Genomic DNA, 13250 nt, shown 5'->3' on the forward strand with positions numbered 1-13250 from the left:
CGGCGCCGGAAGAAGCCCGTCGCGCCGGCCGCGACACTGAGGCGCATCCCGGGACCGGCGGCTCATGGCGGCGGCGGCTCGGCTGCTGTGTGCGTGAAGCGGCCGCCTCCTCCCCGCCGCGCCGCAGCCCTTCCCGCCGCCATGACCGAGGAGCCGTACGAGAAGTTCCTGGCCCCCGAGGAGCCGTGCCCGCTGCTCTCGCACCAGCACCCGCCGCGGGGCGGCAGCTTGAGCCTGAGCGAGGAGGGCTGCCTGGACGTCAGCGACTTCGGCTGCCAGCTCTCGTCCTGCCACCGCACCGACCCGCTGCACCGCTTCCACTCCAACAGGTCCGCCCGCCGCGCCGCGGGGCCCCGGCCGCTGCCCGCACGGCGCACGGAGGCGGCTGGGGGCGGCCGGGCCGCGATGATGCCGCGGGGGGGGCCGGGGCGGGCGGGCGGCCCGGGGCTGGGGCGGCGGGGCCGGCGCTGCCCGTGCAGGAGGGCCCTGCCTCGCCCCCGCTCCCCGGCCCGGTGCGGGCCCGGCTGTGGCGAGCCCCGGCGGCGGCAGGCAGCCGGCCGGCAGGGCCCCGCCGGGGTGCGCGGCCTCTGGCAGGGCCCTGTGAGGGCTTGGCCGGGTTTCGGTTAATAGCATTGCGGCTGTCAGGGTGAGCTCGGTGCGGCCTTGGAGATGTGTTTATTCCCTTCCCAATGTCTTCAGACGGAGGTTTGGGGCGCTGTAGGATGGGCAGCTAGGGTGGTGTGTGTGCAGCAATTAAAAGCAGGCCTTGCACGGGCACCAAGCGAACCTGCGGAGCTTCAGGGTAAGTCAGGCGTCCTGGTGGCTGCACCGATTCCGGCAGAAGCATTCCCATCCTATGCTACTAATTATGGGCAAATTATCCTGCCTGTAATCTGTAGAAAATGTCGATTCTAAAAATGCAAATGCAGCTCTGTAAAGAAACTTCCAGTTGTACTTACAAAATCAAAACCACAGTGCTGCTTGCTGTAGAACTTAATTCTGCTGCTGTGTATGTGTGGTATTAAATTTGAATATAGTAATAGCTTTTTTTTTTTCCCCCTGCGAACAGCTTGTGAGATTTCAGTCTTGAACATTCATGTGGGATAGTTTTAGTCCCTGTTGCTGAGCTGCAAGATACTCTTACTGGTTATTAAGTGTTTCTACTACACTGTTACGAAGAGTGAATAATAAGGCAATCTTTCAGTTGAATTTGTATGAAATCATGGAAATTACACTTTAAAAAGTCCATTCACAACATCAAGCTCATAGTTACAGATTCTTAAATGATTCAGTCTTAAGAGCCTCGATCCAACGTGATACACTTTCATGATCTAGCTCTTATATCATAAGACCCAATTTTGACATCAGCAGTAAGATGTATTTCCTAGCATATCTCTAAGATAAATGTGTGATATTTGCCAGATTTGCATTTAATCCATTTTGTAAGTTTCTCTTTTGATTGCCTTTCACTTACTGAGAGTGTTATTCAGGCTTACTCATTTTACAAACTCAGGTTTGTAACCCAGGCATCTTGAGTGGGTATATCACTTCTGTGGGCAAGGACATGCGCTCTCCTGCACTAAGCTGTTGCAGATGCATGGCTCAATATGTGGTGTTCGCATAAGGCTTCCTAATTTTTTTAAGTTACAAGTAATTTTAATGTAGTTCTCACTTGTTAATCCAGTTCATCCTAGCAAGCACAGCGGTTCCCCCCTAGGCATGAGAAGGCGAGGGCTGACTGCTGTACCTGCAGTGATGCTGCATACCTGGAGCATCTGTGTGTAGCTGGTTGGTGGCAGAGCCACTGTGCCGCCTCCTGTGTTTTGATGGGTCTGGAAATTATCCACTCTTGTCTTTCCTTTCATTGATATTTAATGAGTACAGAAACTGAAGTAGTGTTCAAAACAGGCTGTGTCACCACATTCATATTCAACTGATGCCGATCGATTGCCCTGCCCACAAAAGTCTGTACTAGTGAAACATTGCACGTGTGTGAGTGAAGCAGAAAGGGAGGGAGGGTAAGGTCTCCTGAATCTGCTAAAGGAAGAGTTTTTGAAATGCCTTTAACATTGGATAAATTCACTGCTGGCCAAATAGATGTGGGAGTGAGTCAATCACAAACGTATTTAGCCAACCTGGTATGCAGCTTAAATAATGATGGTGAGTACCTTCTGGGCAATGGCGTTGCTCAGCTTTTGCAGTTGGATAGAGAAGTGTTCTTCCAGTGAGCCAGGCTGAAGTGGATAGGCTGATGGAACAGCAGTTAATCGCGTGGGTTTGTGTTGGTGAATTTTAGAAACCCTTTTCAAATTGTTTTGGCCGTATTGCAGTGCTGTGCTGACTCATAGTTGTCTCGACCTACTTTCCACCAGTATGTGAAATAAATCCACATATGGAGACCAATTTCATGAGCTTGTTAAATAAATTCTGGCTTACTCTAATGAGAATAAAAAACCTGTTCTGTGAAGTTTGAGTCCTCAGTTGCTTTCCTTTAGCAACATTAACTAACTTTTTAAATTAAATTGGGGGGGGGGGGTTGTTTAGCTTTGGCGTGGTAGAATTTTCACACAGGTCATTTTCCAGTCTTGCACTGTCTCATTCCAACAGCATGTCCAATATTTTTGGCATTCAGAGTTGAAAATAGTGAATAGTGGAGCCTTGCGAATATCCATAATGCATTTCCTTATCAAGCCTTAGTGTTGCGTTGGATTGTCAACCTAGAATTTCTTTTTGACTCCTGTTTGTCCTGAAGTCCAATGGATTTACTACTTAGTTTTGCATATTCCAATTTATGTGGAAGTTGAAGTATCCCAACATATGGGAAATTGTATTTTTAGCTCAGTGTATTTAAAAGAACAACCAACCAACCAACCAAAAAAAGGAGACTGTTTACACACTACAGGAATCACAGCTCTAGGGTGGAAATTGTTAATAAGGTAAAGGTATAATTACACTAACAATATATGGATTTTTGTCTTGCTGTTTTTAATACTGAATTATCATTGGTGTTGTTTATGGATCTTTACAATTACTTTAAAATTTAAATTCACATACTTATAACTTCAATAAAATCAATGTATAACATTACTGACAAGCAAGGCTGAGATAGTTTTGTGAGTCTTAAAATAATTTTTCAGAACACATGATGCCAATATGTTTGCTGCTTTCTATTTGTTCTGTCCTGTTTTGCAGGTGGAACTTGACATCTTGTGGAACCAGCGTAGCCAGCTCGGAATGCAGTGAGGAGTTGTTCTCATCGGTTTCAGTTGGTGATCAAGATGACTGTTACTCTTTACTGGATGACCAGGAGTTCACCTCTTTTGATTTATTCCCTGAGGGCAGTGTCTGCAGTGATGTGTCGTCTTCTATCAGCACATACTGGGATTGGTCAGACAGTGAGTTTGAATGGCAGGTAAACTAGTTCCACTGTAAATGTAATATTTTGTGTAGATTATGAAGTGCTGGGTTTAACTTCAGTTGAAAAGTCCTCAGCATTTGTTTCTTGGTAACTACTGAATGTAAGAGCAGATACTGAATCTTCAGCAACAAAGATGATGTTTTGTTCCACTTTATTCCAGCATTTTTAATCTGGAGGAGAGACAGAAGATCAGCTTCTCAAAGAGGAATGCTTACATATTGTGGTAGTTTGATTTTTAGTGATCGACGTGTGTCTTGTAGCCATGAACTTAGATCCTTTGTTCTGAGGATCTGCTCTGCTAGTGAAATCTGGTTATAGATGTCTGCTTCCAGTGATTTGGTCTGATTAAATCCTTTGGAATGCACCTGGCACCTAGGTAAAATGTAGAAGCTCTTACCATCGCCTTTTTCCATCTTTTTTTTTCTCTGCCAGTAAGAGTACAGAGCTCACTTTGTCTCACCAGGATGGGAAAAGTGTGATGGTGAATTGCATCCTCCTTTTTCCTAGTCTTTACTGGATGCAGTCCTGGCCATCTATCTCTAATTTCTGGTGGTAGTCTTTGTTCAGCAGATTTCAGTTGTGATGTGCAAATCTTTTTATGTATTATAGACTTAAATCAGCTGTGAAATGTATACATAACTTTGAAGTAGGAAATGTGGTGCTTCAGAATATACTGAGGAATAATTTTAAATTTTTTCATACAGCTTAGTCAAAGCCTGTAGAGTCTTTTAAGTGCAGTATAAGGACTGAAAACACTCATTCCAAGAAAAAGTGCGAATCCTGTTCCAGAAGATGCAAATGAATTTAAGATAACGTGGACTGAGATTAGCTCTGAATTTCTTACTGTTCTAGTCCAACTGCTAGTCTTTCTGTGTATTGTATCACAGAAGTTACAAGTGCATTTGTATAATGCAGCCTGTAGGAACAGCGCTCATGGGATCACAAAGATGTAGAGCTTCATTGAGTTGTGAAATCTTAATTGTCTGATAAACTCGGCGATTGTTTTGAAAAGAAGCAATCTTCCATGTCTTAGCTGACAGCACGTTTGATTAGGAGCTAGGTTTTTTTAAACAAGCATTTCTTAAGAGACATACTTGATTGGACTTGTAGAATTTTAGAAAGTCTTTTTTGTAGCTCTTTATGGTGTTACCTGGCAAAATCTGAGCATGAGTAATCCAGCTGTCACACTTTAACTGGAATTGCATTCAGAAATTACATGTCAGTTGTATAAATGAAGCTAGCTAAAGTTCTGCAGTTGCCTCCAGGAGAATGACAGTGATTTTAATTGAATTGTCTTGTGTGATTATGGGGTGTGGTATAAATTACAAAGCTACTTTGAAATGATCTTCCTTAAACTAGACTTATGCTTTAAAATGGGAGGTTTGGATTGTAATGGACAATTTACACTGACGGAGAAGGGAAACAGTTGAAATGCCTCATCATTCGGCTGTTTTCTTAAATGCAGATTTTTAAAAATGTGATTGATAATAGAGAATGGTGTGAATTGAGTTTGCACTTGCTGTTTATTGGAAGATTCAAAGGGGTACTGCCAGAGTTATGAGTAATTATTAAGAACTTGTTAGAGTCCGTAGATGAGCGATGCTTTGCTGATTTGACAGTATGTTTTGAATTGTTAATAGTGTTAAAGTGGTTTTAAATCTGCCTACTGTATTCTAAGGCTTTGTTCTTTCTCTTGCTTATTACAAGTTGCCTGGCAGCGACATTACAAGTGGGAGTGATGTACTTTCTGATGTTATACCTAGTATTCCGAGCTCTCCTTGTCTGCTTCCAAAAAAGAAAAACAAGCATAGGAATCTTGATGAACTTCCATGGAGTGCAATGACAAATGATGAACAGGTGAAATGGACTTTTTTCCCTATGTGAGAACTGTTACACAGAAGAACTTTCCATTAGTGCCACATCTTAAGAGACATACTGATTGCTGTAGGTGTAAGTGTAGACCTGTGCAGTATTACTGGATTCTTGAAACTAAATCTTCTTGTCTTTTGCATCTGTAGTAGGCAGTTTAATGTGTACTTGGTTTTTTCACCCTGAGTTTTTGATGATACTCAATGAGGCTAGAATTGTAGGAAATGTGTTTCAGTGCATTTTATTCTGTTGGTCCTTTCTTGTTTCTGTCACTCATTTAGAATCAATAATACCTTCAAATGACTTGCCTTTCTTTGCGTCCTAGGTTGAATATATTGAGTATTTGAGTCGCAAAGTCAGTACAGAGATGGGCCTTCGAGAGCAACTTGATATTATTAAAATTATTGATCCTACTGCTCAGATCTCACCTACGGATAGTGAATTCATTATTGAATTGAACTGTCTCACAGATGAAAAACTGAAACAGGTGAGTTAAGGTTTGTACATTTGACTTCAGGGTTTCAGTATCTGATAAGTCTTGCAAAATCTCTTACGGAGTTGTGATGAATTTTTATATGTAATCATAGGAAGATACAATAGAGCACAATATTGTCAATGAGGGAAAATAGAGTTCAAAAGCATATTATATGTATTAAACCTTTATATGAAAGACTGTGAATTATATATTCTCCCTATATGTTAAGCCTAAGCTGGTGTGTGTGTAATGAGTTATGCCATGGGCCCAGTACTGCTTATGACAAAGCATATTCCAGTTCATGACTGTCAACTGGTGGAGGGTTTCCGTTTGCTCACTGATGATAGACTAGCATTTAAAAATCCAAAGGGCTGGAATTTGTTGGGGTAGACCATAAATTTAATGTAAAAAGGGATATAGAAAAAAGTGTTTTAAAAGTGTTACAAAATGCAAATTGCAACAAAGAAGGGTACCTGAATCGTATGGTAGGTAGATACTACTGTCATCTTAGTCTTTGTACTATTTTGATGTGTTGTTGGGAAAAGATGCAGTGTCCAAACAAGCTGAACTCCTCAGTGTTAGTCTGTGATTATGATAAAGATTGACAATGGAAAACATCGACTGCTCTTGTGGGCTTGGCCTGTTGCATATTTCAAACATTTTATGAGTATCATCTTAAAGTAGAAAAGTACTGCTTTCCTTACGCCCACTTCTGTTTGACTATACCTAGCAAAATAAAGGGGGTTGACACACTAGTTAAACAACTTAGTTCAGTTGAACTTCACTGATACTCCTGTTTAGTGTTACAACTTACTGTTGTGTATTAGAAAACTTGGTGGGCAGGAGAGGGGAAGAAACCCGAAACCTTGTTACTTGGTTCTCTTCCTTCCATAATGAAATTAGTATTAACTTAGTTAAGATCTCTTGATGACTGCCAGATGGCTTGGGGTTTAAGCACCCACAGCAAAATGCTTTAAAAGGCTAACTGAACTGGTCCAGTAACTTGATCATTATTAGTAGCCATATTCTGTTTTTTCTCAGTATCTCAGTGCAGTATTTATCAGGCTGTAGTAATTCTGATGCCTCTGTTCTAAAGGTGAGAAACTACATCAAGGAGCATGGACCTCGTCAACGATCTGCAAGGGAAAGCTGGAAGAGGAGTAACTACAGTTGTGCAAGTACCAGTGGTGTGAGCGGTGCCAGTGCCAGCAGCAGCAGTGCCAGCATGGTCAGCTCAGCGAGTAGCAGTGGCTCTAGTGTCGCTAACTCCGCTTCAAACTCAAGCGCCAACATGAGTCGAGCGCACAGTGATAGTAATTTGTCCACAAGTGCTGCAGACAGAATCCGGGATTCAAAAGTAAAGTTTCTAACTATGTACATATGTATTAAACTGTCTGACTCGTTAAGGTTTTGTATGTGGTTGTAACTGGGTTATTTGTACTGAAGGAGAATGGTTAGTCACCGAGGATCTGCTGAAGTTCTCTAGCTAAATTAATGCTGACTCTTTCCTCTGATGTGACCATAAGGAATTTAAACTTTTGCTCTTCCCATCGCTTCTAAGTGAAAGCTTGATGTTTGTATGTAGTAGGTCTTCTCATTACTTTTGTTTAGAATAATGTGAGTGGGGGTTGAATATAGGCTTATGCATCTTACTTAGTTCATAGTTTAAAAAAAAAAAAAATTACTCAAGATTGATCAACCTAATCTAGGTATAATTTCTGGCTAGTAAAGACTGTCTTGGTTGTGGTTTTTTTGTTTGTTTTTGTTGTGTTGTGTTTTTTCCCCAGCTAGAAGTTTCATCAGGCTTTTTGAATCTTCTTCAGTTCATTCTTCCAACGTGTCTCATGAGATTACGTAGTGAGGGGTGACCTACCGAAGCATGTTGCAGTTAAAGTAGTACTGTGGCACTTGTCCTGTTGCCATAATTTCAATTTCATTTGTGGGTGAGAGGAGCAGTTCCTGCTTGCTTTGCAGCATCTCAGGTGGTGGCTGTAAGACTGTAACATTTACCTGACAACAAAGACTTTTCTGATCAAAGACTCAGCTATGCAACATCACAGGGTGATGTGCCTCATAACTCCATTGTGGTAAATGGTCTTGATATTTTCCGATTGGGTACGATTTCGGATAAATGTTTACACCACCTCTGAGTATTCATTTTAGTTATTTTTCAGAGCAGACATTATGTTAGAGTTAACTTATATTTGCCCTCTTTAAAGGTGGTTTCTAATCTACAGAGAAAAAATCTTATTTTTTTTTGTCTTCTATATTTTGACAGAAGCGTTCCAAGCAACGGAAGCTACAGCAAAAGGCCTTACGCAAGAGACAGCTGAAAGAACAAAGACAAGCCCGTAAGGAGAGACTGAGTGGATTATTTCTTAATGAAGAAGTGCTCTCTTTAAAAGTGACTGAGGAGGACCATGAAGGAGATGTGGATGTTTTAATGTGACAGGGGTGAATTTATCAGTGTTCTTTCTAAGCCTTAAATGTATTATCCTTATTGTTTACATCTATTTCTTGACCAAATTTTGATTAGTGTTAACAATATAAACCAGATCTTTTCTCAAGTGTAGTTTTGCTAAGAAGGTCTAAGTATTGAGTAACTTCAGCTTTTTGAGACTAATTTTGCAACAAAGACTTCAGAAACTTAACTATCATCTGAAAAGCTGCTGAATAGATACAGTTTTAAGGAAAGTTGAACTTGGCTAACACGCTAACTTATGTGGAAGACATAAATCTGGGCTGCTTTTGAATGACACTAAGCATGCATCACTATGCTTCAGCTTTTTTATTTTTTCGAACTTGAAGTTAATATTACACTTGGCTTGTTCTGTCTTCCTTTCCCATTATTAGGAAGATTGTTCAGCATGAGGAAAAAATCTTTAGTTCTATAGGGGTTTCTTCAGTCTTGCTCTTGGATCATACAAAATCCAAGTACTGTGGTAAATCCTTTTCGAGAAGTTGCAATTTAACCGAGACTACACAGAAAACAAGAGGCAGGGCTTCTGATGCAGGGAATCTGTAACACAGATAATGCCTAATAACATAGTTCTTTAGGAAGCAATTAGAATTCAAAAAAACGATTTGCAAGCTTAGTCTTTGGAAAGTTAATTTTGCTGCTCAATATCTTATAGTATGATTGTTACTAATGGTTGATCAGTACATCCCTAGTATTACTATGAAAAGATTCAAATAAAAACACTAATCTGCAATTCAGTTGTCTAGGATGCTACTTAAAAATAGTTAAAAATGCTACTGGAAAGAGAAGTGCAAACAAGTGGCATGCAACTTTTTTTTTCTTTTTTTTTCTTTTTTTTTTCCCCCCCCCCCCAGAATCATATCTAAATAGATTCATGTGGTTGGCAGGGGAGCTTAATTAATGCAGCTGTGCTTTTTAATTGTATGTTTAGTTGAGGATGTGTCTTCTTTGTGGGTTGTTACACCATTACATGTTTCAGAATTGTCCTTTTGTTTATCTGCTTTTGAAATTTCTCTTGCTAAGAAAACGAGGTAAAATTGTGGCTTTCAAGTAGGGAGATAAAAGTAGTTTTAACCTGTTTCCTAATTCTGACAATCTGTAAGGTGACCTTTGTCTTTATCTTGGAAGTACTTGTTACAGAACTCCTTCCCCCCACAGCTGAGATAAAAATAATACTTCTCAATTTCAATGTGAAACTTAAAAGGTTATAACATTATTTTCTAGTTCTGAGTTTAGGAACTAATTTTTCATTGCCTTGGTGCTTCATTACTTTTGTTTTGCACTTGTGAATTAAGGAGCCTGTAGGTGCCTGTAATTGCAGAATATAGCCCAATCCTGCAGAATTGCATGGTCAGCTTTATATAGAACTACTCATTTTCATTTTGCATGTCCTGCACAGACTTATTAGCCCTGACAGCTGAAGTATTTTTCATTCAGAAGTGGCATTCCTTATAGCCTCAAAATAAACTGACCTGTAAAATATCTGAACAATGGCCTCTGAAAGGGCTTCGATAAGAAATAAAAGGTCTGTAGTCAAACTAGGATGTGTGAACTTAGTCACTCTTGCTGCTGCTAGACAGCAGGTACCCAGACTTGGCCATTGGCTGATTAAAAGCCACTTAAAACTCATTTTGAACTCGAATGTTAGTTATCCTGTGTGGTCAGTTATTTGGCCACTAACCAGCAGTGACCATTACCTGTCCGTATTTGCCTGTACTGCACTATAGCTGCTTGAAACCTCCCTCCCTTCTGTAGAAAAAGTATCAAAACCTTCTTAATAGCATACAAGTTACTGAGAATTTAGATTGACTTAAATGTGGAGCTTCTTTTAAATATCTTGGATGGAAGAAAAAAATGAATTGCTGTCAATACGGCTAATTTCAGGGTGCAGTTGTTGAACTCTTGCAGCTTACCATGGCTGTAATGGATGAATTCATCATGAAACATTTCACTGTATGTACACTTCACAGTTCAGTACAACCTTTATTTTCTGCAGTGACTTTGAAATGTGATTTTTTTTTCTGAAGAAAAATGCACACTTAGTGCTGTAGAGAATTGAGACTCTGAAATGAAATGTAAGAAAGATGCAATATCTCAGAGTGGTGGAGCATGAAAGTGTGTCACTTTATTGTTTCAGCAGCTCTTCAGAGTTTAAAATCCTTTAGGATTTGTTGAGAGAAGACCCCCTCATTTTGATGAGGTACAGTTCTTTTTGGTCACCTGTCTACTAGCTGCCAGAGATCATGAAATGAAGGAGGATAGTATTTCCATCTTGATTTTAGTGTAAGCATGTGAGTATAAATTAATCCAAGCGATTAAATGGGTCCAGTTCCTCATCTGTGATGTTGGATCAAAAAGTCCTGAGTGCCACAGTAGCTGATTGTGGTATGTTGTCTCCAGCTGGGTACTTCAGTCACTTGTGTGACAGTTAAAACAATAAAGAGTGGTTTTCCAGGGGCTGCATGGTAATAATTTATAGTTCTGTAATCTCATAGTCCCAGATGCTTATAACCTAAGAATACAAAACTCCAAATATTCTGCTAAGAATGCAGAATAATACCTTGCTTACCTGAATGTTCTCTTTGCCAAATGCTTGGCACCTCAGAGAATCTGGCCTGATGTAGCTGTGGGATTCAGGAGTTCTCACATACTTCCATGTGTCTGGGTTTTTTTCCCCTTTTCTCATCCTTCTTGGTTCTAGTGCCATGCTCATTTTGTGGAGGCGGGAGGTGTTTTTGTCTGATTCTTGTCTTTCCCTGCGATGTGCTGTATGCTTACCCAGGGAAGTGGTTGAATCTCCATCCCTGGAGGTATTCAAAAGAAGCATAAACATGGTGCTTAGGGACACGGTTTAGTGGTGGACTTGGCAGTGTTCAGTTTACAGTTGGACTTGATGATCTTAAGGTCTTTTCCAACCTAAACAATTCTAGGATTCTATGAATTTGTATTGGATACCCGGGGCATTAGTCCAACAGTTGGAATTTTAGTTAAACATGGTCTTGCTGATACGAGTGTTGGCCATTGTGGCTGCTGCTTTTTTTTTTTTTTTTTACAGGAAGTTATCTACAGGTTATTGGGTTCAGATGGGTAAAGAAGAGTAACAGACTGCTAAAATCATGCATTCTTATTAGCACTTTTTAAAAAAAGATTAAAATCTCTGCTTTTTATTTATAGGTAAGAATTGTCAAGATTAAAAGCAAAAGAGAGACGAACAGGAAAAAGCTCATAGCTGTATGGCTCCATGGTACTGAAGCTGTATATCTAGGTGCTTTGTACCCGCTGTAATATGAATGTAATCAATTTACACTCCATAACATTAGCGGTTTGCTTCCATGGTAACTTTTTCTCTAAAAAGGCTTAGAAGGAGCACTGAAAGTCTGATTGCAGTAGGACTGTAAACAATAGAGAACATTCTTTTCTAGAATGATTTTACCTATGAGGAAAAAAGCTAGCTGCCTACAAACCTGTCTAATTTTTGTGTGTGTATCTAATGTCATCCTTTGTCTTTGTTCAGATAATATCTATTTTTCTTTATCTGGGAAACAGATTAAAAGATTGTTATAGTATTCTCAGTATGGGGTGCTTATAAAGAGGAGCAAGAAAAGTCTTTGCAAGACTTTCCTCGGCTTAACTTTTAGTTCTCATATTGTGGTTTGAAACCTGTGAAGATCATTCTCTGGGAAAAAAACAAACCAACCAACCTGCTTGAACTTTATCACATGCATTTACATCACAGTGCATATACAATATGGAAAAATATAAAAATGGCAATATTTACTGTTCATCTACACTGAATGGCCTGAAGCCATTTCTTTTCTCCTGACACTTTCAGCTTTGAAATCATTTGATGCATTAGTCTATAAATATTAATAAACTGGACTGTTTTGAGGGCTCTTGAAGTTCATTCTTATAAGCCAGATTTTCTTGGCAAATGTTGTTAGATGTATTGCTTTAATGTTCCTTAGCTTACTGATCTTGCAGTTCTCGGCATAGAAAAGACAAGTCAACATGCAATTTTCCATTTAAGGATTACAAAGATCGTTTATCTACCAAGGGCAGATCCTAGTAATAGTCAAAGCTTGTCTATTTTGGCTATTAAGTCTGATTAAATATACTTGCATTCTTTCTCATCTGGATAACTTCAAAACATTTCCAGATTACAAATAAATTCTTCCATTTAAAAAAAAAATGTAATATTGAAGCCTTGAATATAGTTCATAACCAAAGCAAGGGGAAAGTGGGACTTTGTGATGATTTTTTTTTTCTTTTTTTTGGGGGAGAGATGGGGGCATAAATTAGAGTATATGGTACTGCTTAAATTGAGTTTTTTTTTTCCCCAATTCTCTGCTAATTGTATTGCTAAAATGCACTTTTGTATAGAAAACTGTCCTCTGTACATTCTGTATCTACACAATGTTTATAGAGATTTTTCTGAGGTTGTGAAGGATTTACTGAAAGATGCGATGCTGGTGACTGATGCTGTTGATTTCAAGTTTTCATTGTATTTGAAAATAGTTATGTGCATATTGACATACAGGTTGGAATTAAAATTGATGACGTAGCAAAGATATCCTGACAAAACTATGTGGTATCTTCTTCAGAGCAGGGGGATTTACATAGAGGGCTTGTATACTCACTGTTCAGGCAGAAAGTACAGATAGTGTCACACATGTTAAGTGTTCTTTGTGACAGAAGGCAAACCAGTCCCTCCTTAAATAGTGTGGTTTGTTATCCGCAAAATCTGATCAGAATTGCTTCATAGGAAAATGACTACTTGTTGTGAATGGTATAACCCAAGATTTTGTACTGAAAGCTGTCTGTCCTTAGTTTTGATTTCTGTGCCAGAGGATTTTTTTAATATATATGCTATATAGGTGTGGGCATGGGAAGTCTAAGCACTTTTGTTGCCAGCAGTAACTCTGAATCTTCTGCCATCAGCCTCGGTACCCATAGCCATCAAACCACCGCCTGTCCTGTGATTTTTAAAATCCCTGATAGGACTTATAGGC

The 13250-nt window shown here is 39.8% G+C and overlaps 1 protein-coding gene across 2 annotated transcripts; it reads left to right on the forward strand.

The window, feature by feature from the left end:
- Nucleotides 1–21: 21 nt before the first annotated feature.
- FAM199X (family with sequence similarity 199, X-linked) lies at nt 22–12809 on the forward strand. 2 transcript variants are annotated; one of them, XM_040614514.1, is made up of 6 exons: nt 22–329; nt 3193–3412; nt 5126–5275; nt 5613–5774; nt 6859–7119; nt 8041–12809. In XM_040614514.1, the coding sequence occupies exons 1-6, from the start codon at nt 142–144 to the stop codon at nt 8209–8211; spliced, it is 1152 nt and encodes a 383-aa protein (XP_040470448.1). In that variant the 5' UTR covers nt 22–141; the 3' UTR covers nt 8212–12809. The 2 variants fall into 2 exon arrangements, with proteins under 2 accessions (XP_040470448.1, XP_040470449.1); XM_040614515.1 differs by having other exon boundaries at nt 6859–7124; nt 8041–8211.
- Nucleotides 12810–13250: the final 441 nt, after the last annotated feature.

Source organism: Falco naumanni, chromosome 14 (assembly GCF_017639655.2).
Source record: "Falco naumanni isolate bFalNau1 chromosome 14, bFalNau1.pat, whole genome shotgun sequence".
Lineage (NCBI taxonomy): Eukaryota > Metazoa > Chordata > Aves > Falconiformes > Falconidae > Falco > Falco naumanni.